This window comes from Natrix helvetica (genome assembly GCF_964273705.1).
Source record: "Natrix helvetica genome assembly, chromosome: 1".
Classification (NCBI taxonomy): domain Eukaryota; kingdom Metazoa; phylum Chordata; class Lepidosauria; order Squamata; family Natricidae; genus Natrix; species Natrix helvetica.
In genome coordinates this window covers 152297652-152323588 of record NC_138548.1, presented here as the reverse complement: position 1 = coordinate 152323588, position 25937 = coordinate 152297652, and the positions used below count along the sequence as shown (strand labels likewise).

The 25937-nt window shown below is 36.6% G+C and overlaps 1 protein-coding gene and 1 long non-coding RNA gene across 3 annotated transcripts in view; both read left to right on the top strand.

The window, feature by feature from the left end:
- PRPF40A (pre-mRNA processing factor 40 homolog A) overlaps nt 1–17876 on the top strand; it is a 38774-nt gene extending 20898 nt beyond the window's left edge. Inside the window, exons 9-27 of one of the 2 annotated variants that reach the window (XM_081949282.1) lie at nt 2288–2312; nt 3617–3913; nt 4849–4957; nt 5650–5714; nt 5821–5985; nt 7018–7126; nt 7555–7705; nt 9148–9281; nt 9660–9774; nt 9924–10015; nt 10188–10304; nt 10798–10935; nt 11568–11663; nt 12595–12681; nt 12778–12874; nt 12976–13037; nt 14580–14708; nt 15217–15279; nt 16591–17876. In XM_081949282.1, the coding sequence (XP_081805408.1) occupies nt 2288–2312; nt 3617–3913; nt 4849–4957; nt 5650–5714; nt 5821–5985; nt 7018–7126; nt 7555–7705; nt 9148–9281; nt 9660–9774; nt 9924–10015; nt 10188–10304; nt 10798–10935; nt 11568–11663; nt 12595–12681; nt 12778–12874; nt 12976–13037; nt 14580–14708; nt 15217–15279; nt 16591–16683 (2144 nt within the window). In that variant the 3' untranslated portion in view covers nt 16684–17876. Of the gene's footprint in view, nt 1–2287; nt 2313–3616; nt 3914–4848; nt 4958–5649; nt 5715–5820; nt 5986–7017; nt 7127–7554; nt 7706–9147; nt 9282–9659; nt 9775–9923; nt 10016–10187; nt 10305–10797; nt 10936–11567; nt 11682–12594; nt 12682–12777; nt 12875–12975; nt 13038–14579; nt 14709–15216; nt 15280–16590 lie in introns of both variants that reach the window. The other variant, XM_081949281.1, reaches the window with a different exon arrangement.
- The window catches only part of LOC309384912, a 683650-nt gene that overhangs the window by 348373 nt on the left and 309340 nt on the right, over nt 1–25937 (top strand). The gene's annotated exons all lie outside the window — the stretch shown is intronic.

Here is a 25937-nt window from a genome sequence, read left to right as displayed (position 1 = left end):
AAATATATAAAGAAGTGATTTACAACATTCATCACAAGTATTTGTAAATCCCTTTATGGTTACAAATATTCATCCCATCCCTTATCTGTGAACAAATTCATAAAACATCAACTTTTCAGTCCTGGCCCCAGCAATTAAGCAATTAAAAGGTTGCTAGATCTTTGCAAAACAATGTTTTATTTTAACCTTAATCAAATAAGCCATTTTACATTCCTTCCTTTTACTTCTAGCAGTCTTAATCTCTAATCCAATCAAATGTTGTACGATTTGATTTCTCTTTCATTCTTCTTTATCCCATTACATAGATTTCTGTGCTATGAGATAAAGCCTGTTTTTGTACTTCCTCTGCTATGTCAGATTAAATTTATTCCACATCTGTGGTTACTTTGTTAACACCTTTTAGAATAGTGTAGCCAAAGAAGCAGATAATCATTATTGACAGTGTTGATGTTGTAGTTACTAATTTTGGCCTCTGTTCTCTTAATATTTTTGATGTTATAATACAGTGATGGCGAACCTATGGCACGCGTGCCACAGGTGGCACGCGGAGCCATTTGTCAGGGCACGCGAGGTGCTGCTCTGTCAGCTGGCCAGCGCGCATGCGCGCTCTGGCCAGCTGAGTTCTCCTTTTTAAAAGCCATTTTTCGCCCTCCGCAGGCTCCAGAGGCTTTATAGGAGCCTGGGGAGGGCGAAAAGAGCCTCCCCCGCCCTCCCAGAGGGCCTCCGGAGGCTTCAGAGACCATCCGGAGGCTTCCCTGAAGCCTTCGGAACACTTAAAACCACCCTCCGAGCAAACTGGAAGTGACTTCCGGTTTGCTCGGAGGGTCGTTTTAAGCGTTCCGAAGGCTTCAGGGACCGTCCGGAGGCTTCCCTGACGCCTTCGGAGCACTTAAAACGACCCTCTGAGCAAACCAGAAGTTCCGGTTTGCTCGGAGGGTCGTTTTAAGCATTCCAAAGGCTTCAGGGACCGTCCGGAGACTTCCCTGATGCCTTCGGAGCGCTTAAAACCACCCTCCGAGCAAACCGGAAGTCACTTCCGGTTTGCTCGGAGGGTCGTTTTAAGCGTTCCAAAGGCTTCAGGGAAGCCTCCAGACGGTCCCTGAAGCCTCCAGAGGGCCTCCGGGGGGGCGGGGGAGGCTCTTTTCACCCTCCCCAGGCTCCTATAAAGCCTCTGGGGCCTGGGGAGGGCGAAAAAAGCATGTAAAAATGGGGGGGTCGCCCGTTGTGCGCGCATGCGCATTGGGGGGGCGCACATTGCATTATGGGTGTGGCACACCCGCACACGACCCCCTGCGCTCCCCCCACTTGTGGCACGCGAGCCAAAAAAGGTTCGCCATCGCTGTTATAACATTTTGTGTCATTTTGTAAGTCCCACTATTAACTGACATCTAGAACACGCTTGTATTTTTTCCCTTCTCCCTTTAGAATATTTGGTCCCCTTTAGTGTCTAGTGTCCTAAAATCATCAAGTAATTTAATCTTTGGTATGATTTACAATAGCCAGAATAGCCAAAATAAGTCTGTTTCTAATGAGAAATTATTTTTATAGTTAATTCCAAAATCTTATGGTAAAAGTCAGTTTTCCCAATGAGTTTTCAAATGTTGTTCCAAATATTTCTAATAGCTCTAAGTCAGGGGTGTCCAAACTTGGCAACTTTAAGACTTGTGGACTTCAACTCCCAGAATTCCCCAGCCAGCTGGCTGGGGAATTCTGGGAGTTGAAGTCCACAAGTCTTAAAGTTGCCAAGTTTGGACACCCCTGCTCTAAGTTAATGGGTAATTTTCAAAAGTAATTTTGAAGGGTTTGCAAATTTAGGGTCATTATAATGCTCAACTATGGTTGTGAACGAAATGGTTAATCCTTTTGTTCCCTGGCATTCAGACCTGTGGAAAATCACTGTCTTATTGTCTGCTTATGAAGAGCAGCTATCCAAAACACATTTGAGTGATCTCTCCTCCTCTCTTCATCTGGAGAAGTTCCAGAACACTGGTTTACTCACTGATTTTTTGGTCTTTGCCATGGTCATTGGCTTTGTGTTTGCGAAGATGTCTTCAGTTCGCCATATCTCTATCTGACATCTGTGCATTTTTAAAATACCTTTTGTGTTCTGTGGTCTGGAAAAGTTATTCATTCATTCATGAAACACTTTTGACATAGAGGCTATACTATATTTTCACTTAAAAATAAAAAAAAGTGATTTTTCACATGCAAAATGTTTTAGGGTCTATCTCTAAAATGATAGACAATATCTTAAATATATAAATACTTCTTTGTTGTTCTTTTACAGCAATGATTAAAGCAGAAGAAAACAGGTATGCTTACAAACACTTTTCTTAAAGATGTCTTTGTATTTAAACTAAAATGCAGTCAAAACTGATGAAAAGATTAATTTATTTTAAAAACCTTTTTGGAAGCAGAAAATGTAGAGATTAAATACAATATCTCGGAAAGTACTTAGGTAAAATTATATATGTAGCATCAAGGTTGAAACCAGCATTTTGAATTACATTCAGAAAACGATTGACAATTTTAACAGGATTTGAAACAATCCTAGTACTATATCATTCCTAATTTGCATCCCAGCAGCTGAATTTTACACAATTTTAGCTTCTCAGCCTGCTGATATTAATTATTCAGTAACTGATATAAACAAAGAATGGGTGTTACTGGATATTCATTTATAAGGAAGTAATTGATATTTTCCTAGGAAATAATTCAGCCTTTTCATAAACTTAGTTAAAATGAGTGCATGTTGACAGCCAATGACAGTATTGTGACCTCTTAATTTTGAGGAACATAACAGTCACAATCTGAGGCTTTTCCTATTGATGTGTTCCTTAAGTCTTAAAAAAATAGAAAAGGGGTTTTAGAAGTTTGAATTGTGAGATTTATCTTCTGCCAAAAAAATCTGTTAGCATGAGGCTTTAAGGAGAAACTTAATTGATAACGGAACATCAGCCTATATAAATTTTAAGTTAGAAATCATTTAATTAAATATGCACAAACAATGTATGTTAGCAACTAATTTTTGTAATTTGGAAGGAAGAAGCTTGCCTCTCAGTTTTATGTAAAAATAAGTATGGAAGTTGTAAGTTTGAATGTATAGGAAGATTTTGCCCTGTCTTAATAAGTGACCTTATATCCAGTGAAATTGATGAGCAGATTAGGAATAATAAAAAGCACATTTTAACTCAGGTGTGATTAATTAGTGATTTGCACAGAATATGATTCTCATTAATGTCTTGAATAGCTTTTGAAGTGTTAGTATATTAATTGGCAGCTCTATTAATAACTAATAGCCATGTTTGCTAAATTAAGTGTGCTGGGTTGATACTCTGTTTATAACTGCAGGTAATGGAATTATATGTAATAGAACAGCCTGCATTTCATTAGATGTTTAGTAGAAATCTTAAGGCATTGATGCTGTCAAACATTAACATGCCTATTCTGAAGGAGATGCAGAAAGATAGAATTGATGCCATCCCTGTCTTGTAAATCAGTTACAAATTGGACTTTTCATGGGGGAAAGTTATTTACAGATGTGCAGTGGAAAATATGATCTTTGTGAATTTGGCAGGATTTTTAGAACAAAAAATGATTTCTATTTCGATAACAGCAAATCCGAAGAATCTGCTCCAGTTTCATCTGCTGCGGTTGCATCAGGGATTCCAGCTGCTGCCGCCAGTGTTCCTGAAATACCAGTACCTATACCGTCAGCCCCTGTTGCTCCTGCCGTGGCCTCAGCTCCAGAAACGGAGCCTTCTGCTATGGCTCCAGTTATAGAAAATGATGCTGGGGTAGCTCCTTCAACAGATGAGCAGGTACAGCCAGCGGCTCCTTCTGTTGTACAAGAACAGAGCATGGAAGTTATCACAAACTCTGTGGAAGAAACTCCAAAGCAAGAATCCTTGGAGTAAGTAATAATTCTTAATAACCTCATCTCTTATTTTTCAAGAGAATTTTTCATTGTTTGGGAGGGGGAAAATGAGGTTCTTTTCTTTAAAAAATGGAAGAAGAAAAGACAAGAAAAGCACTGTTTGTTTGTTTGTTTGTTTGTTTTTAGTTGTTATTAACTTCTAGTACCTTTAGGGCCTTGTCATCTTAAATTGTGCAATAGGAAAAAACAGCCACAATGGAGGCTTGGTTAAATAGATTATCTTTTAATTTCTTTTCCTTTTCCTGTAGCAAAGATAAGAGAGGGAAAAGTTTCCAGAATATCTTTCAGTTATTTTTCTTGCTAGAGAACCTTCTTGTAAAACCTGGAATCTTTTTCTTATAGGCTTGTTTTTCCAACTCAATACATGGTGTTTCTTTATATTGCCATTTCTGTCCCAAATTTCATCTCATTTATGATAGACTATATATCCAATGAACAGAAAGCAACTCGCTAGACCCATTCCGTTTTGCAATAGTCTGAAGAATTGGTCAGACTTAATTTATAATGAATTAAATGATTAAATCTTTTGAATAATGAATTCTTCATGGCAAGAATATGTAATATGGGTTGTCTCAGGGGCCACTTTAAGCTTTGCATAACATTGAGAACTGCACTTCAAAAGTGGGAGGAGCCAAAACTCAAAGGGGCTGATTTTGGAGGGGTAGGCTTAAGGGACACTAGCTTTCTTAAGAGTGGTCATTTTAAGGGACATCTAGTGTATCAGTTGTTTAAGTGAATGATGCATGTCAAATGTATATTTGCATATATTTGCAACTATCCTAAGATGGTTAAGTAGCTATTATTTTTGAAAAGGCATCAGCCTAATATATATGATTACTGCCTCAGTAATTATTCCATTTAATTAATGCAGCTATTTGTTAAAGTCACAAACTTTTTTTTTTAATTGATAGTGTTGTACCAAAAAAGGAGGAAGAGGAAGCCCAACCGGTTAAAAAAACGTATACTTGGAATACAAAAGAAGAAGCCAAGCAAGCATTTAAAGAACTATTGAAAGAAAAGGTTTTTATACTGAATCAACTATTCTTTAAATTTCAAGAATTACAAATATAATTGATTAGGAGAGTGGCTGATTTTTGTAAGAACTTGAATAACATTCATGCAAAAGTAAATACCAAATACTTTATCTAAATGAGTGGATTTTATTAGGTGTCCTGTAAAAATCCATGGGAAAAATATATTTTAATATAGAAGTTTCCATTTATAGACAAGGCAGTTACAGGTTTTTAAAGTTTTAGGCAGATAAGTTGGGGTAAGAAAGAAAGTTAGGCGTGTTTAAAATTATGAATATTCTACTTAATCATTATGATTTCATTCTTTGTGATTGCTGAAACATACCTGAATCAAAAAGAAAATGTTTTCTGAGTGATAGTTTTAATACCTTTAAAAACAAGAATCAGCAAATAAGTATTCTTGGACTTGCTTTTTCTAGAAATGTGAAGGATTCTGTGACATCCTGATGATATAAGTGTGTTATGCATGATATTTGTTATCACTATTATATAACTTTTTCTGGGAAAGTGTATTAACTATATTGGGTAAAAAATGTATTATCCTGATTGTAAAATATCTAGCCAGATAACTTATTTTCCTTTAGATAGCAGAAAATTACATAAGATGAAGTTTTTTTTAAGCTCCTCACTTGTGAAAACAAAATATCAGTTCCAGAACTTGTGTGATTTATATCTTCACAGCGTGTGCCATCCACTGCCTCTTGGGAACAAGCTATGAAAATGATCATTAATGATCCAAGATACAGGTATCACTAGATTATCTTAAACGATTCATTGCAAAAATGACTTTTTCTCCTCCAATAACTTGGATATAAAAAAGCTAATTCTAGTTTATGTTTCCTCAATTTGCAGCGCTTTGGCAAAATTAAGTGAGAAGAAGCAAGCCTTTAATGCTTACAAAGTCCATACAGAGAAGGAAGAAAAAGAAGAAGCAAGATTAAAATACAAAGAAGCAAAAGAGTCTTTTCAGCGTTTCCTTGAAAATCATGAAAAAATGACATCAACAACCAGATACAAGTAAGATGAGCTAATATACAGTCCAATGCTAAAATCTTAGTATCATGGCTCAGATCTTTCCTTAGGAACTCTATTTCTGCACACAGATTGCAATAGCTATGAAAGATAGGCTGGTGGGAATGAAGTTCAGGTAGTCCTTGGGTTACTATGGCAATTAAGAAAATGATATGTGATACCAAATGATGCAGTCATAAAGCAGGTCATTGCCTGTCTCCATTACTGAGCAGCTGAAATTCTGGTACTCCTGGTTGCTCTGTAGGATTGCAGAATTCATTAAATGAAAACCTCTGTGATCATGGGAGACAGGAGCCGCAAGCAAGCAGGTTAATGGATGATGGCTACAGGCTTGAGAGGGGGGCAGATGGTGCAGAGAGCATGGGCTTGCTTTTGCATAGTACTAGTGCTTTTGCATAGTACTAGAGATGGTAGACCTTAGCAATGGTAGCCTTCAGCAGTCTTTGCCCACTGCTGATGCCCCCAGGCCTCGATTTCAGGCCAAGCAGTGGGCAGAGTGCTATCCTGTTGGTAAATAAATATTTTCAGTATTAGTTGATAAGGAAATTGAAGGAAAATCTTTGGAATGAATTAGAGTAGGGGTCCTCAAGCCCCAGGCCCACAACTGGGCCTTGAGCTGTTTGAAACGAGCCGTGGAACTGGCAAGGTGAGTGCCCACGTGCATCCCCACTTGCGCATGCATCGAGTGTGTGTGCGTGCATGCTCCATTTGCACAGAACCATCATCCAACCCCCAGCCAGTTTGCAAACTTGGAAAGTTTGGGGAACTCTGAATTAGAGGTAGAGAAAATTGGGAAAAACAATAATGCAAATATTAGTGGTTGATGTTCAGAATACTTTTCAGATCTGTGTTAACTGCATATTGGTTCCTTTTTATCAAGAAGAAAAAAATAACTAGTTTAGATACTAGTTTAGATAATAGAAGGAATAAGATGCTGGTAGCTATCAAGAGAGAATGAAGTCAAAATAAGATGTTTTTAATAGATGTATTATATAATTTTTGTATTCCTGTATATAGAAAAGCTGAACAAATGTTTGGAGAGCTGGAAGTCTGGAATGCAATTTCTGAACGTGATCGCCTTGAAATTTATGAAGATGTTCTATTCTTCCTGTCAAAAAAAGAAAAGGTAATTGATTATCTTTCTAACCTAAACAAAAAAAAATCTGTGCTGTACTTTGGGATAATAATGTCTATGTTTAAACAATATATTTGAGATTTGGAGAGCAAATCATGGTTTTGCCATAAAAATGCCTAATGTTTGTAATTGTTGACTGATAGAATTTGTTTCTTAAATAATTAACAAAAGAATAAAGAGAAAACTTGATGTTCTAGTGTTGGATTTTTCTAGAAAGGAGTCAAATTAAAAAGTCTTGCTAAGATTAATACCTATCATCTTTCCCTGCAAAGAATGATTTTTATAGAATTGAAAGTTCAGGCCAAACCACAGAAATAGGGTGCAGTTGTTCAATATTTGTGCATATCTGTCATATCAATTATGGGCAATGCTGCATTTTAGGAAAACATCATTATATTTTATGTCTGTCTTTTTTTCAGGAACAAGCCAAACAGCTAAGGAAGAGGAACTGGGAGGCATTAAAAAACATTCTGGACAATATGGCTAATGTCACTTACTCTACTACATGGTCAGAGGCTCAGCAGTATCTGATGGACAATCCTACCTTTGCAGAAGATGAAGAACTTCAGAGTAAGTGTTTTACCTTTCTGTAAAAAAAAAAAAAACTTTTGAGTGTAATTGATAATAACAACTCATTTATTAAAACTGTTAAAATAATAATTGAAGGCTTCTGCCATTCCAGAATAAGTTTACCACTCCATTATAACCAAACTCTCAAAACCCTCTCCAAATGCCTGGGATTTATCTACCATGGATTTGACAGTGTGGTAAGATTTGTATAAAACTGAGTAAAAATTTCCCTGTCCATCAAAAGCTGCCTCTTTCAGCAAAGTTTGCTTCTGTTGGTGGAGATAGTAGTTGGAATTCACATATGGAGATACAGTTTTAATCTTATGATCGTGAATAAACACATTTATTTGTATTAAGAAATTATTTTGTTCTAAATTAAATAATTCAGAATAATTAAATAATTTACCATAGGGCAAGTATAGAAATAAATACTATATCTGTGTCCAGTTTCCAAGAGGAATCGTGAATAAATCTTGCCAGTACTTATGAATAAGACAACTAGGTAGGCATTTTCAGTACATTATCATTTAGTTTTTAGAATCTCTGTGTCACATAATTTTTGCCTTCATAATGGTATGAAATAAGCCCCTTTTTTATCACCGTACTTTAAAAAAAGAGCCTTAGATTGGGAACATAGGATTAGAATTATAGATGAAGTTATAGAATAAATTGCATGTTTATAATTTTGAAATCTCACTTTTAATCCTGAAGCCAGTTGGTTAAGAAATCTAGTCTTCAAATTTAAGGCTGAAAGCCTAAGGTATTTCCTTTAAGGTGGCTGTTCTGGACCAATTGGTTTACTTCAAATACACAGAAACACTAAAAATCAATTATGCCACACTTGGATACAGATCTTTCTGTATTCATCTGCCTTTGCAAATCCATGAATCAAAACTTAAAGACTCTATTGTACATTATATCAGATGTGCTGAATTTTGTGCAAGTGCCATTATAAAATTAGGCCACTTTGGGGACACTTGGAATTATCCATTTTATGGTTCTTGGAATTATCTTGGAATTATCCATTTTAATTCTTCTAGCCTGCATTTTAAATTTTTAGGGGTAGGTTTTTTAGGTTGTTTTTAATTTTTATTCTACTGTACAGCCTAATATTTAATTCGATTTTAGGGGTATTTAAGATTATTTAATTTTATATACTGTTTTTATCTTGTTGTCTGTACACCGCCCCGAGTCCCTTCGGGGAGAGGGGGCGGTCTATAAATCTAATAAATAAATAAATGGTCACAGAGTTTTGTATAGCTCTATATTGCAGTGTTTCAGCACCCTATTTAGAGTGAGATAACATTATCCTAGCTTAATATTTACAAGCATGAAGAAAAAGTGCTTGTGTTTGAAGCTTGGGGAAGATCACAAACCAAAGAGATTTGTATTTTAAGTGACATACTATGTAATTTTATTAAAAAGTACTCCTATTTTTGTAGATATGGATAAGGAGGATGCCTTGATCTGTTTTGAAGAACACATAAGAGCACTGGAAAAAGAGGAAGAAGAGGAGAAGCAGAAAGGCTTACTCAGGGAAAGGCGACGACAGCGAAAAAACAGAGAATCGTTTCAGGTTACTGAGAAAATGTTAACTTCTATTTAATACCAACTGCAGAGCTTTCAGCTACTTTTAAGTATCGGGTGGGTTAAAAAAAATCAGCAACTGTTCTGATTCAGAGTGCAAAAACTAATCTCCCCAAGTCTTGTGTGATTTCTAAGCATTGTGAATATTTCAGTGATCTCCTTTCTTTGACTGTGTGGAAAATTTCTTCCAAGGTTAAAAGCTGGAGGACAGATGCTGGGCAAGAGAGATTTTAGTACATTGGAAGAGCTAACTGATTTGTCTTTCACATTAGACCTTCTTTATGCTTCTTCGAGATTGTAAAAAAGGACAGTGTCTAGCTTTAAAAAAATTAATTACAATATTCCCTATTTTCCACTTTCCCCCCAGATATTTTTGGATGAGTTGCATGAACATGGTCAGCTGCACTCAATGTCATCCTGGATGGAGTTATATCCAACTATTAGTTCTGATATTAGGTTTACTAATATGCTTGGTCAGCCTGGTAAGTGTATCCTCTCTTGCTTAGGCTAAGTAATTTTTGGACAAAGTGTGTGGATATTTTTGTCATTTCTTACATTGCTAAGAAATTGAGCTCTTTGAGTAAAGAGAGCTCTTGACCCATATAAGGTCTTTCTCCTCCCACCTCCTTAGGTTCAACAGCACTGGATCTTTTCAAGTTTTATGTTGAAGATTTAAAAGCCCGCTACCATGATGAAAAGAAGATAATCAAAGATATTTTAAAGGTGAAGTAACATACATTCTTAAATTAGGAGGACAGCAGAGTTTCCAATTCAAATTTACTACATTTCTTTCCAAATCTAGAGCTAGTTTTAAAAATAGTAGAATTGCATTACAAATATTTGTTTCTGTGGGATTCCTATATTTTCCAGTATTATCAAAACCATTGTATTACAGGATAAAGGATTTGTAGTTGAAGTGACTACTCCTTTTGAAGACTTTGTAATGGTCATCAGTTCCACTAAAAGAGCTACCACATTAGATGCTGGAAATATCAAACTGGCTTTCAATAGCGTAAGTTTTTTAAAAAAATATATCAATAAATGTTAACACCATTTGATATGGATTGTGTCCAGTGTTATTAAATATTATTAGTCTCTAGTGTCAATATATAAAATTACTATTGTTGAATCTGAAGTATAAATTGTTATACTTTAATTGTTATACTATACGCACTTGGGCTATTTAAGTAATGTCAGACATTGAAATTGTAATGCCAAGAGTTCAGAGGGCATCATTTCAGATACTAGTTTAGTGGAAGACCAGGCCAGTGGCCCTGTTTTGTCTGAACAACTAAATGAAAATTTGCACAGATCTGCACACCAGAATTTAATCTGAGACTTATTCTTGCAATGCCAAGCCATTATTGTATATATACACCTGAACAACTTATATGTCTGACAAATGATAAGAAAGGTGCTTTGCAATGATATTGTATTATGACTATTTTACCCTCTTTTCCTGCAATGATCCTTTCATTTAATGGCCCCTTGAATCTTTGATGCAGTTGTTAGAAAAAGCAGAAGCCCGTGAACGGGAGAGAGAGAAAGAAGAAGCTCGCAAAATGAAACGAAAAGAGTCTGCTTTTAAAAGCATGTTAAAACAAGCAACACCTCCCATTGAAATGGATGCGGTCTGGGAAGATGTAAGTATGTCCTGCAGCATTTTGAATTTTTTTCCCTTTTATTCTAAAAATTAAATAACTTTTTGCAACTATTTTAATTATTTAACCTATTGCTGGAAAATGACCTTGAAGAAATGTAGCAAATCTTTTCCAAAGTATAAGAGGAATGATAATAGAAATATTATCAAAGAATGTAGTTTTAAGTATTTTAAGGAATAATTCAGAGAAACAATAATGAAATGGAGAAATTCTCAGTGGAGTTCTTAACATAAAAGGGTGACTAGTGTGTTTCTTTACGAAGTACAGATTTCTTTTATAGTCATGTTATATTATTATTATTATTATTATTATTATTATTATTATTATTATTATTATTATTATTATATAATTTTATTATATAATAATTATATAATTATAAAAATAATTTATATGGTAATAAAAAAATCACTAGCTTCAAAAAATCTATGATTTACCTTACAATGTTCCAATGGAAAACAAAAGACAAGAGCTGGATGTATGCAAATAAATTCCTGTGAAATGTGGATTGATAAACAATTTCTTTGGGGGCATGTTTTAAAAACCAAAACATTTTCTTTTTAGGAATATATTGCTTCATAAATTTGCATTACTGATGTGATTCCTTTTTGATATAGATTCGGGAGAGATTTGTAAAAGAGCCAGCATTTGAAGACATCACTTTAGAATCAGAGAGAAAACGAATATTTAAGGATTTCATTTATTTACTGGAGGTAACATCTGACATACCAGTTAAGCACAATATTTTCTAATAGAACTATACAAATTCTCAAAGAATGTTTACTTTATATGTTCACTGAAAAGTATTATAGCTATGTTGATATAGCTGAAACTGGTGGAGGTGAGAAAGATCTTCAAAGGGCAGCTGAGAAACAAGTCCAGCAAAATGTGGGCCAGCCAACTTCAGCCAAGGCCTTGCTCTGTGGTGGCAGGAAACCATAGAACATGTTCTAGGAATTTCCCAATCCTTTATTCTCATGCATGATTTTGTCCCTTACACATTGGTGATACTTTCTATTTTTTACAATAACATTGCCACATACCAAATAGTGACTGGGGTCATTTTAAACCTTAGGAATATATGTCAGTTTGAGCATACTACTGATGATTGATAGTAATCTTCATGAGCACTAGAGTTATGCAAATTCTTTGAAAAAAAGTCCTTCAGATTTCACTTGAGGCACCTGTTCTTCAGCCTTTAAAACAGCTGTGTCTTTTTTGCACTGGCACAACTGTCTCAAAAGCTATTCTTGGCAATTTGTGGTTGTGCACAATCACTTCCCCCCCCCCCCCCAAAAAAAAGTGCAAGGGGATGCCAGCTAGTTGTATTCCTCATCTTGCAAAGACTGCTGAGGAAAGGGTCTAAGGAAGAAGTTCCTGGCAGGCTGTGGCAATATAATAGTGCTGAAATTTGTACAAGCAGAATAGTTGTTCTTCAGCCTCTCTTCTAGTAAATTTGCTGAGACTTGGTGGGGAGGGGAGTGCAATACTGAAATAAGGTCTATGTAGACCATAAGGGAGGTTTCCAAAAGCTTCAGTTACTGCCTCTATGTGATTTAGGCATGTTCTATAAGAAAGCAGCACTTTTGATTACTAGATATTTGCTGTTTCAAAGCAATAATTCTGATTCTTTTGATGTTACAGCATGAGTGTCAGCATCATCATTCAAAGAACAAGAAGCACTCTAAAAAATCAAAGAAGCATCATAGAAAGAGGTCTCGTTCTCGTTCGGTAAGGCCTTTGATAATAGGCTGCAGGGAATTCATCTCAAAAGTAGCTTTAAAAAAGCTCTTGTATGTTAAGCATACTTTTAAAATTTCTTTAAAGGGATCAGAATCTGAAGATGACGATAGCCATTCAAAAAAAAAGCGGCAACGCTCAGATTCACGCTCAGTTTCTGAACGCTCCTCCAGTGCAGAATCTGGTATTTTTTTTTCTCTAAATGTTGACGGGTGGGTGGGGAGTGGTGCTAAATTTTAACAACCTAATTTCCCTTTCATTTCCTAATTTGTTTTGCATCAATAGAGAGAAGCTACAAGAAGTCAAAGAAACACAAAAAGAAAAGCAAAAAGAGGAGACACAAGTCTGTGAGTATTTCTGTTTTGCATCTTTCGGTATGATAAGGATTTTCAATATCTTCAATCTTTTAAGTTGTAAATAACAGTTATACATCTGTCTCACAGTGTTCCTGGGGGAGGGCAAAAACGAGCAAAATGGCCCGTTTTTTGTGAAAACGGGCCCGATTTTCGTCAAAAAGAGGGCATTAGGAAGCTTATAGAGTGCTCCTGGGGGCTGGGGGGGAATGTGAGCAAAAACGGCCCATTGTTTGCTCATTTCTGCCCTCCCCAGCCCCCAGGAGCTCTCTGAAAGCCTCCTACAAGCTATGCATGGCCATTTTGGTGAAGGGGGCGGGCTTCCAGGAGGCAAAAAATGCTGTATTCAGCGTATAAGATGCATCCAGGTTTTCAGCCTCTCTCTTGAGGGGGAAGGGGTGCGTCTTATACTCCGAACAATATGGTATGTATTTCTTTATACATGCAATTTATGTAATTGCCTGTGATGGTGCTAAGCAATATGCAAAGATTAAAACCCCAAAAAATCGTAACATTAATAGTAATGTTAAAAACATGAATGTATCACATGCCTGGGTTGGAAGAACCTTTAGTGCTTTAATGACTAAAAAAATTACAAAGCATTCAAAGCATGCTTAACTTCCTGACTCAGGTGCCTGTGCAAATATTTAGGTCTTTAAAGCCTTAAGAAAGGCAAACAGGGCCATCTCACAGGGCAGGCTCAGTAATAGAGAAGGGATGACAGGATCTGGAATATGCCAACTCTGCTCATTCTGGTGGGATGATAGTCAGGCGGCCTAATCCTAATAGATAATACCGCAACTAAGAATTAGGGTTTGTTTTTAAATGAGAACTTGGATTCAATTCAGTCTTGTGGACCTATTTGCAACAGCATTGCTGCATATTTAGGTTGACTGTCACCTATTTCACCTTACACATTAGTAATATAGAGGAATAAGCAGTACCATTTTTATAATGGTTGTAGCCAAGTTCAAATGTTTCATTTTTTTCTCTCTTTTTGTGACCTAGAATTTCAGTGTGGCAGTGCTTAATATGTCAGGTTACTGATCAAAGGGGGGAAAGCCAAAATTCATACACCAGTTGACTTGACTTGGTATCTACGTTAAGATAAACTTTGATGTAATTCTGAAGAATTAGTGGAAGTTGGAAAGTTTAATCCAATACAGTTTTACAGCATTAGTTTGGAGCACATGAAAATTATTTAGGCAGAATATATTGCCAGAGAGTTCACATTTTAGAAGAATCTTGAGATAGAACACTGGAAATTGCAGTGGATTGCTGATTGCAATATATTGCTTCTTTTGATTTATATCAGTGGTTCTCAACCTTCCCAGTGCCGTGACCCTTTAATACAGTTCCTCATGTTGTGGTGACCCCCAACCATAAAATTGGTGTCTCGTTTCCTAAGACCATCAAAAATATGTGTTTTCCGATGGTCTTAGGTGACCCCTGTGAAAGGGTCATTCGACCTCCAAAGGGGTCCCGACCCACAGGTTGAGAACAACTGATTTATATTCTTTATTTTACTTTGCATAGGATTCTCCAGAATCTGATGTGGATCGAGAAAGAGAGAAAAAAGAGAGAGAAAACGAAAAAGAAAGAAGTAGACAAAGATCTGAATCTAAGCATAAATCGCCACCTAAGAAGAGACCTAACAAAGATTCTGTAAGTTTGTTTTATCTTACCAAGTTCAGTATATTAATGACCGCAACATTTCTGAATTATACATAGTTCCTGGAATTCTAATTCCATTCCACAACCACAGTTTACTTTGATCACACATGAACATTCCATGAAGCACATAACAATCTTTGACAGTCTTTAGTGTGGCTTGCTGCATGTGCCTTGCTCAGAGTATGTGTGTGTGCGCGCGTACGCACAGAGTGAGAGTGAGAGAGAGAGAGAGATTTATTTCTAGCAAGTTGGAGAAAATATATGACTGATGCTGGGGAGGAGGCTTGCAGAAATCAGCCCGCTTGCTGATCCCTGCATGCAAATTACTCTCAACACAATCTGCCAAATAACTGTTTAAAAAACTCTGATAACACAATTGGTAACACAGCAGATCCTCTTTGCAAAATCCCTTTTCCGTAAAACACATCATCACCCTGTTTGATGGATTGGATAAAGTGCAATTTGCATAAGGAATGTCATTGGCATGTTTTCTTCCCAGCACAATCCTGCAACCAACAGCGTTCGACTACAAGAAACATCAGAAGAAGCAGATCAGATTCGGGTAAGACCAGATATATTGCATTTGGTGTGGTGTGGTATGGTGGGGCATGAGAACAAAAAGAAGTTTACACATTCTTCTTATAAAATGCAATTTTTGAAAGATCTCAGAATATTTAGTTCAATATGTTTGAACTGTCAATATTTGGGAGACTCAATGAAATCTGTTCAAATCAGAGATTTAATCGAAAAGGAGGGGGAGCAGATAATGCCAGTTTATACAGGCATTTGCCAAAAAATGAAATTTCTGTAACATCAACACACAAGTTACATCCTTCTAATTAATATATTTTTGACATACAGAATGGCACTTGAAAATAACAAGAAAAAATTAAGGTTACAGATGATCTAGATGAAAATAGGACATGACCTCAGGATCAACCCAGCAGATCTTAAGTTGATCGAATGGCCAACTAGGATTAGTCCCAATTAATACATAAATAGAAGTTTATCTGAAGGGTCTGTGGTTCCAATTATCACTTTTTCAATTGATAATTCTAATTTTCCTTACATCTTGGATGGAGAATTCAAAGATCACCGGATCTGTTTCATCTGGCTGTGAAGTGTTGAAAAACTTGATAAACTTTGATGTAGATGACCATATGAGAATTTTCAATATTTAAAATGGATATTTAATAGTAGTTAAATAAATCTTCATCTGAGAAAATATAACAGTTTAGTGCTATTATGCCAGTAATCATTCCTGATGAACTATTTGCAAAAATACTTTGTGACTTACCCTGGGGGACATGCAAGGAATATCATTAATTTTTTAAAGAAAAACTATTGGATTGCATGAATCAGTTGTCTGTTTTTTTAAAAAAAAGTTTATTGGATTGGATGAATTAGTTGTCTATCAATATTAGTCTGCTTAATGGAATGTATTCTTCTGTTAATGTATCACAGATTGATAGGTATTTTGAGTGCCAATTTTGTGTAGGTGCATTTGAAGATGAGTAGGAAAATAACATTATACTACTCACACAGCCTTAAAATTGCTTCTTAAGTTCTGGTGATACCCTTCACATTCTCAATTCGCATAACAGGAAAATATATTTAGTTTAGCACAGAATTTTGTAGAAATAATTTTGCAGTGTATCTGTTTTTTTCTCCATCGAACAAGTATGAAACCTGTTGGTGACCATATTGCATTCCTTAATATTCATTGTGAGGTGCCACTCAATAAAATCAGTCCTGGGAGATGAGGGTTGCAGGGTGGGCTGGGCAAGAAAGGCGGCTGATCCCTGATGTAAAGGAATCGAATTCCTGACTATATTTAAAGGTGAACCAAAAACTTGTCATTATCTGTTTGCAGGGTAATTGGGATACCTCTGGTAGTGAATTAAGTGAAGGTGAACTTGAAAAACAAAGGAGGACCCTCTTGGAACAACTGGATGAAGATCAATAAGAAATATTTATACCAAATATGTTTACAAATTTGATTTAATAAAGATATAGATGACTAATTTCAGGAAATGGATTCCAATGTTCTGAGTTACAGTGGCATAATTGTGGCTCTTCGGTTCTCTTGCATAACTAAATATTTGACACAGGTAGCAGTTTGGCAAAGATGGTGAACATTCAGGATTCAATCTGAAGTCCTATTTCTTGTCATCTAGATAGCCTGTATATATCCCCCCCCCCCCAATGTACCTTTCCATTCTTCAGACAGCACATTAGGATGAGCAGAAAAACTTTTTTTAAAAAAACCTTTAAAATAGTGGCTTGGAAAAACATTTAAGCCTTTCAGGCCTTCTCATCTCTACAATGGCTCACACTCAAAAGTCATTAACAACTTTTCCTCGTCAAAGAAGGTCCAAGCGCAAGGAGCAGGTGTACCTGCTCCTCCTGAAAAGAAGCTCAGTAATTTTCTTGCAGTTCCAATTGGGTTGGGTTGTTACTACTTTTTAAAGAGAGGAAAGGAAGAGGGAAGATGCTTTTTTTCTTGTTTTGATTTATGGTAATCCAGGAACCGGTGTTAAGGTTTTTGAGAGTTACCCTTCTGGCCAAATTGATGATGGTAATTTCTATTGAACACTGACCGTAGGTTGAAATGTATACAAGAGCTTTACTCAGAGCTAAATTTTTAGTGTTAAGTTTTAAAACTGTGAAAACTAGACGATTGATGGAAATCCTATTAGGCCCTTAATTATAAATCTGGTAAAATATTCTTACAAAATATCATAGCTATCGCTTTTATTAACGTAGAAAAATCTGGAATATTTAAAAATAAAATTGGTAGAGGGCATTGTCACAAAATCACAAAATCAGACTGTAAATTAATTGCAATATGTTGCCTTAAGGACTTTCCGAAGAATGTACCACCAAATTTTGAAAAGCAGTTGCAATACTCTTGTTTAGAAAATCAATGTTGATGTAATATTTTTCTTTTTGAGATATGTTGATCTGATGTTTAAAACTTGTTTTCCTTTCATTCTGTTCTCTTCCTTTGTACTAAATAACTTCTATCTGACGTTGATTTGATGAAGTACTATCTACCTATTCATTCAGGAGTATTGACTACTGTGGTACAGACTAAAATCTTTCTGATTTGAATATTTTTGTACATTTTTATCACTTATTAAACCTTGTCTTCTAGTGTGTACTAGTATTTTTCCGTTTTATAAAAACTTATGTAAAGTTGACACATACCAATTTTACATTCTCTCACTTGTTACTTTGAAGAGTGCATGTAGAAATACATTTCTCTGGTATAATCATTCTAACGTATGTTTAATCATAGCAACAAAAAAGGCCTCTTTCTGGATATATCATAGCATTAACATGGAATATTTTTTGTGATTATTTAATATAACGATGTTACTTCAACGTTGATTTTTCTATAGTAATTATAAGTCTTGACATTTCTTCAACTTATTTCTTCAAAGAAATAAGATTTTTAGAATAAGTTGCATAGAATCAGTCATTCTGATTACATATATTAAGTAAAAGTGAAATTAGTTTGAACCAGTGGTCACATGAAAGGTGTAAAAAACGTCAGTCCGGCACTTCGGTTGCAGCCTCCTTCAAGACAATGTGAGATGTGAATGAAAACAAGCTCACTCTTTTCCAGCAGATGTATCTCTTGCAGTTCAATTGTTTCAACAACTGTTCATGATATGCTCCAAACCCATCTTTGCTTAAAATGTAATCTGAACATTTAGTGATAGTTATATATTTTTTCTCATCCATTGCTTCAGATAAAATCATAGTGCCATATTCAGAAAAGGACAAGGTACTGGGAAATATATTGTTGCAGAATGATGCTATCATGATTCTGGTGATAAGTTGTAATTATTCTCCAGGTTCTCTGGATCATTGATGTAGAACATGATGGAATCGTAATATATATTTTGCTAAACTTGTTAAAAAATACTATTTTGAAAAAAACGGTTAGCTAGTTTAAAATTCCATAGTAGTAGCGAACAAGAGACAGAAAAAAAATCTCTCATTATACTAGATAGTTCATTGACTAAAATACTCAGGTTTATATTGAGACTAGAATCCTATCCCAGGAAGACAGATCAGAGCTTCTCCCTCCCCCACCCCCATGCAGTAGTATTTATGTAAAATACTTTTATTACTTTGCATAAATTACATGAAGGAACATGTTTCTAAGTAAATATTAATTTTTAAAGCATTGTCTTTATTTTTCCATTAAAAATAAAATGCTATAAATATAACACCGTTTCTTAATATTTCTCCACATTTATGCAGATTACATGGTAACTCAAATTTTCTGTTTATGGGGCAATTATATAGAAATGTGTCTTTGTCTTTTGTAAAATGTCTTAATCTTCATTCAAAAGAGGTGAGCAACATATACAGAGCTTCTCCCTTTGTTGTACATGGAAGTTGGGCTGTGGCTCAAGGACATTCTTAACGGGGATTATTCCTCCCATTGCGAAGCCAGGCAGGATCACTAATGACAAAATCAGCTTGCCAGTTCTTTTTATTCTGTCTGCCCACAAGCAAATTCCTAGAAAAACATTTGATATAACTTTTGACATTTGCTCGCTTTTGACGTTCTCTTGCAACTTTCTTCTCTCTATGATACCTGTAATCGGGAAGTTCTATACTTTCCCAGGACACATCAAGGAAAGCTGCTGATTGGGCTTGCCATTCCTGGACAAGGCCCTTTAAGAGAAGCAAGGGCATGCTGGACCAGATTGATCTCCCTTTAAGAGAAGCAAGGGCATGCTGGACCAGATTGCTCTCCTACTTGCCCCAAAGGCCCTTTTTTCATAGGTGCACAATAGGTTAGGTTTCTTACAGCAATGGGATTCACAGGAGTTAGTGTCCTGGAATCAAGGAACTCAAGAGAGAGAAGGAAACTGAAACATTCCTTATGGCACCATATCAGGGGAGGCATCCAGGCTTCTGCAGTAGTTCAAGCAAAGGAGCCATTCCTATTCTTGTCTTTGGATCCCATCATGCCCTCGATGTTCTGAGGCCCTGGCCATTCAAGGTGACTGCATGGTTAAGGGCATGGTGGCCACCATCTTAAGAGCCAAGAGAGGGAATGGCTTTTTGCTCACTCTCTTCAGCACTTGCCAACAAGCTAATTTGAGAAGAAAAAAATGACTCTTAGGATGCTGGGCATAGATCCTTGAGTATAAAGTCCAGCTTTTATCATCGAGAAGGAAAAACTATTGCAGGAGGTATAGAGGTATGTCAGAAACTCGGTCTCAAAATGAGCCCAATCCATTTTCCATTGGCCACTTTCAGATTCTGGGCAGTCCCAATATTTCTTGAATTACTACATGCAGCACTTTTATCCTAGACAAATTGAGTCAGGAAGATTAAAAAAAAAATATTCTGCTGCAGGCAAACAGGCCCTGGTTCTAGCCATGTTCAAGTCTGGTAGATGCTCCTGTAGCCGCTGATTGCAAGAGAACAGCTAATAACTCTCTAAAGAACCCTGCAATGGATGCAATGGCATTTTTGAAAAAGAGCTCTTGAGACCAATATTTTGACAAAAGAAATGAAGGTCATACCTGTGTTCAGCCAATAATTGTTTTGGAGATGACTTCTAGTGAGATGAACTAGTGACAGGCTGCCAAGGCAAACTGGCCAAAATTGGAATCTCCACTATCCTAGTCTAGTGCCAGTTCTACAAAGTTCTCCATGTCAGGAGACTTAGGTTTTAAATCTGGAACAAGGCTAAATCCAAAACTATTTGCCTCTTAAGGGCAGCAATGTCAGAAAGAAAATGTATTAGCTCCTTCCCCCATTCTCATCACTCCATTTTCATTCCCTATCTAAAGTCAGCTACAAAGGAATCTGGCCCCCACTTTAGTAACCTACCAGCTGTTTTAATTACAGGTATCCATGTGACTGAGCAAGAAAAGTGCATATTCAAGTAAAATGATGTTCAAGTCTAATGGGTTTCTGTGCCCTAACACAGTGATCGTGAACCTGACACATTTGTCACAGATGATGCCACATTTTCAGTGACATGTCAGCATTCACCAGCATCAGACAACTATTCTCAAAAGCATGCCCTGTTCTTGCGTGATTTTTGGAGGCTGTGTAAGAATGGGATGTGGTCTCCAGAAGGTACATGAGAGGGCCATGCAAAGGCCTTTGAAAATTGTGAGAGAATGGTGTGTGCTTTTGCATAGTTTTTGGAGGCTGCAGAAGCTGATGAAGAGCATTCTCCAAAGCTGCTTCAAGAAAGAAGGACTGATAGGCTGCAAGGGCTTGTCCACAGAAAGAATACCACATGAAGGTAAGTAATGTGTGGCAAATCCTGGAGGATACTTGGCTGTGGGGCAATTGCACCATTCTCCAAGACACATACACCTTGCGAAATAGTGCAAGGTGGCCTTTCTGAGTGGCAGCACAAAAGCTGAAGCCTCGACTGCTACTTCAGGCACAGCCTCAGTGATGCTGCCAAGTGCCACTATATAGTGTGGCCCAGATTGAGGGAGGTGATAATTGATTCTCTTTGCGGGTGAGGTGGGGTGTGACACTTCAGCAGTGTCAAGTCATTGTGCAGGCATTGTCCCAATTTTTGACATGCTAAGCCGAAAGATTTGCCACCCATGTTCTAGCAGTATCTACTACAGTGGTCTACAAAAATGACTATCATATTTTTCAGAGTATAAGACGCACCGGAATATAAGATGCACCAAGGTTTTGAAGAGGCAATTTTTTTAAAAATAGTATTTTTTTTCTTCAAAAAAAGGGCATGAATAGCCTTTAGGATGTTTGTAGAGTGATCTTGGGGGCTGGGGAGGGGAAAAATGAGTAAAAACAGTCATTTTTTGTGAAAATGGGCTCTTTTTTCAAAAAAAGGGCATGCATAGCCTTTAGGAGGCTTATAGAGTGCTTGTGGGAGCTGGGGGGGGGGGGGGTTAGCAAACAAATTGCCTGGTTTTGCTCATTTCTGCCCTCCCCAGTCCCGAGAAGTACTCTGCAAGGCTCCTAAAGGCTATGCCCGGCCATTTTGGTGAAGGGGGTGGGGTTTTGGGAGGCAAAAAATGCTGTATTCAGTATATAAGACGCAGCTTCTTTTTTGAGGGAAAAAGGTGCCTCTTATACTCCTAAAAATATGGTATATTACTTTCTCACCCCCCCCCCCCTTCTAATCATTTCCTGGAGACTGTCAGGACTGTATTTTTCTTGGCAAAATTTTTCAGAAGTGACTTACCATTGTATCCTTTTTAGAAAAAATGACTGTCCCAAGGACACCCAACAGACTTCATGTCCAGGGTGGGATTAGAACTCAAGGCCCCCCGGTTATTAGTCCGATACCTTAACCACTGCACCAAACTGGTATGCGGTTCATCGTCTATCCCACATTAACACCCAAGCCTACGTAATCTCTCTGTTCTTTTTGTCAGTGCCATGTTCCTTTGGCAAAATCTATTTGGACAAGCAGTATTTGAACTTCTGAGCTGCCAATAGAGGCTGTGTCCTGTGAATTAGGTCGCCAGTCCTTTCTTAGCCCTCAAGTCTACACCAGTAGGTGATTTCTAGTCATCGTCTTTTTCACACACTTCTAAGATGGCTTCTCATCTCATTTAGTTTAGAAATCCCTTTCAAGGATTTCATGTGTGTGTCCATGTAAATATATTAGATGAGGCATCATCTGGCTATCTTAGCCTAGTGGACAGAGAAAAGTGGTTTCTACTTATGCTTCAGATTTAATTGGAATAAAAACAGTCCAACCTCATTTAAAAATAAGTATCTTCTGCCCTCTGCTGTATTTCTTACCAGTAGAACCTGGAAGAGTCATCAGTACTAAAGATTTGGATGGAATTAAAAATCACTGGGCTTTTTCTCTGTCAGCAGGGAGGTTTAGCTATCTTTGGTTCAAATCATTTGCTTTGTAGATTCTCTACAAATTTAATTGTGAAACAATGCTGTTCTCCCATTGAATACTCCCATTTTGTATTTATCAACATTTTACATAATTGAGAAATCTGGGCACACAGCTGGATGCAGACCACTTCTGATTGCAACAGATGTTTGTGTGCGTGTTATTTGGATCAAGTTTCCATCATGTTGCAAGGTTTCAAACACAATATAGGTGTAAGTTGATTGCAGCTTCATTAAGTGAAGATACTTTGAACTTGATAGTAGGTGTACTTGAGTTTTTCCTATAGAGAACTGCTAAGTACACCAGAAAGCAATGCTTTAATGCACGAACAAGTGGTAAAAAAACGAACAAGTGCTCCTTTTCAACAATCTTCCAGTTCACCATTTTATAGGATTTATACTTGGAAATTATCATTGGGTATCTTACACCTCTGATCTAAATTCAAATACTCTAAAGGAAGAAATGGTACACATTTCAGAATGGCAGTTCTTTGTGGGGTATATTATAAAGAAGTCTAACTCACTGCTTCTGCAACTATTTAAATATAGTAGGTTGACTTACTGCTTGTCACTCTCCAAGGAAGGTCCATTCCTCCCTGGAGAGTGCTACAGTTCATTCTACACAAATGATTCTCCTCTTTTATATTTTTTAATCCCACCATTATTATTTTTATAAATAACTCAAGCTGGTGAATGTATCCAATACTCCTTCCTCCTCCTATTTTTTCCGTAACAACCACCACTCTGTCAGGTGAGTTGAGTTGAGAGTGACTGGCCCAAAGTCACCCAATTGGCTTTCATGTCTAAGGCCAGGACTAGAACTCACCGTCTCCTGGTTTCTAGCCAGGGTGATGCACTAAGCAATCCATAAACTATAGCTGTATCTATCTCAGTTCATCTGATCTGCTCTCACAGCCTACTGCATTAGGATACAATCTTCTTTTTCCCTTATAGGTTTTCAACTGCCAATAAGGATTTAGCAAGAGGGAAATGCTTTACTACACCTGCTAGATCATATTGTGGAAGCTGAACCATCCATGAAAAGGCAATGTAGTTGTGTAAATAGTTTATTCAGTCATATGCCATGAACAGATCAGAAAAGTAACATGAATTGCTTTTATAAAACACCTATAATATTGCTAAAAAGCAGATCTATCTACTAGATAAAAGATCCAAGAGAACATGCCAATATTGCATCCTATTTAGTCATATTGGAGTATTGCAGTATACTACAAAATCCCTTGCAGCTGTTTATAGGAACTTAAATAATATTGCTGAGCTGGATTTTACAAAATCAAAAATGTTCATCTTTCATAATGGAAAAGGTGTAATAATGGCATGTTCTCTTTTTTGCATGTCAAATATACATTGCTGGATTCTGTCAGCATGTTGGCAGTTGTTTAAAATAATTTTTCTGTAAAGAAACAAGCAAAGGTTAATGAAACAACTTTGGAGCCCCAGACTGTCCATTTAGTTAAATATAAAAACAAAACAAAACTATAAGTTAAGAACATTCAGATTGTATAGCACAGGTTGATGCATTTTTAAACAATATTTACAGTATTACCCGAGACTAGAGTGGGAATTAAAGAGAAGTGTAAAAACCATAAAAAAGCACCAATTTTGTAGCAAAATATCTGTACATTTAAAAACATTATATAACTACACATTATCAAAGGAATAATAACCACCTTGACCAGTGGTTCACAGAAGCACAATATGAAAAAAAAAGAATTAAGTGGTTAAATACTATACAATAAATTTTACAATTAACATAATGATGCAGTGCTACCAGCAATGGGAAGAATGTAGGCAAGGTGAGTCTCTTAACTTCCAGTTTTTTTACTTTGGAGAAGAAAAAAATCAAGGGTCCTATCTTGAAGCACTATTGATAAATAAGCCGTTAAAGTTAGCTTAAAGTTTAACATGTGAGCATCCCAATCCAAAAAGAGGATATCTAAGCATTAATCATCTGAATTTTCCAAGTGTACCTAGGAGGTGGTGTGGCAGAACCTGGGGGTGGAGTTAAAAGAGGGATCAGCCTAGAATCCGTACATAGCCACAAGTGAACTAAGTCCAACCTCTTTTGAATTCTGTTGACCCTTGTCTAACTCCAAGAAGGTGCTGTTAGCTAAGACTATTCCTGTGCATGGGCATGCGTAACAATAAATCAATTTAATTGGACCTGATCTTTTGTGCCTGACGGTATCCTGCTGCACTGCATTACATTCAACAGCTTGTGCAACCTGAATGTTAACTGAAGGCAATTCAGTGCAGAAATATTGACAATGGATTGGTGCAAAGCGTAAATGGAAGTGAACTACGCAATTTCCTTTGTACGGAATCCCACAGCATTCCTGCAATGTTAACCCTAACCTTCTTCGGAGGGCACTGCCTTTTCACCATTTTGAGAATTGAGCAGCTTGTGATCCTTATGAGTTCTAATACTGATTATTGAGAAGTTAATACCTTCGTGCTAATTAATAAATAACATTGTTACCCCAGGGTTAGGGTTAAGGTTATGCTTGCCACTACTTAAAAAACACAACAACTGTGTTTGCAGTGTGCCCATCCTCTTCAGCTATATCACCTCGTTTTATTTACCTTTACCAGCAACTGTGTGTACTAGGTAGAAGTTGAAAACAGGCAAGTGTGTTCATCTAAATCCCATATTTTTCCCACATTGTATTTATAGCAGAAATCCCTCTAGCTAAACCAATTAGCTTTAAATCTTTGCCAACCGTATTCACATCTCCCTTAACATTGGCTTTATGGATATTTCCCCCTCAGCCTTAAAGTGAACTAAATGTTCTTAAAGGGTCCAACTTATTTTAATATCTTTTGCTCCTTTATATATGATAAAGTCCTTCTCCATGCATACATGTACACGTATGTGTGTGCATATATACACCCACATGTATATAAACACACACATACACATCTATATAATGCTAGTAAGTGCAGCTGAAGCTCAAAGTTAACTCTTCAGAGTGTTCAGGAATGTACTGAAAATATTAAAAAAATCTACAGCAGCTCTTATCAGAATATTCCCTATTTACAACCTGTTATGAAATCAAAAAAAGTCCACTGAAGGCTATTTACTAAACTGTATGTAACAATAACAAAAAAAAATACATTATGTATTTTACATTTTGGTTAAGAACACTGAAGAAATTTTCTTGGTGTAAAAAGTTACCCAATCAAAAAAAAGAGTCCTATTGCTTTCAATAATTTGAGTAGGTCCTTGAAATTTAGGCACTTGGTAGCTACAGTTGTATGGCCAGCCCATTTTTTTTTTTCATTTTTTTGCTTTACATTTTTTATTTTTCATTCCTA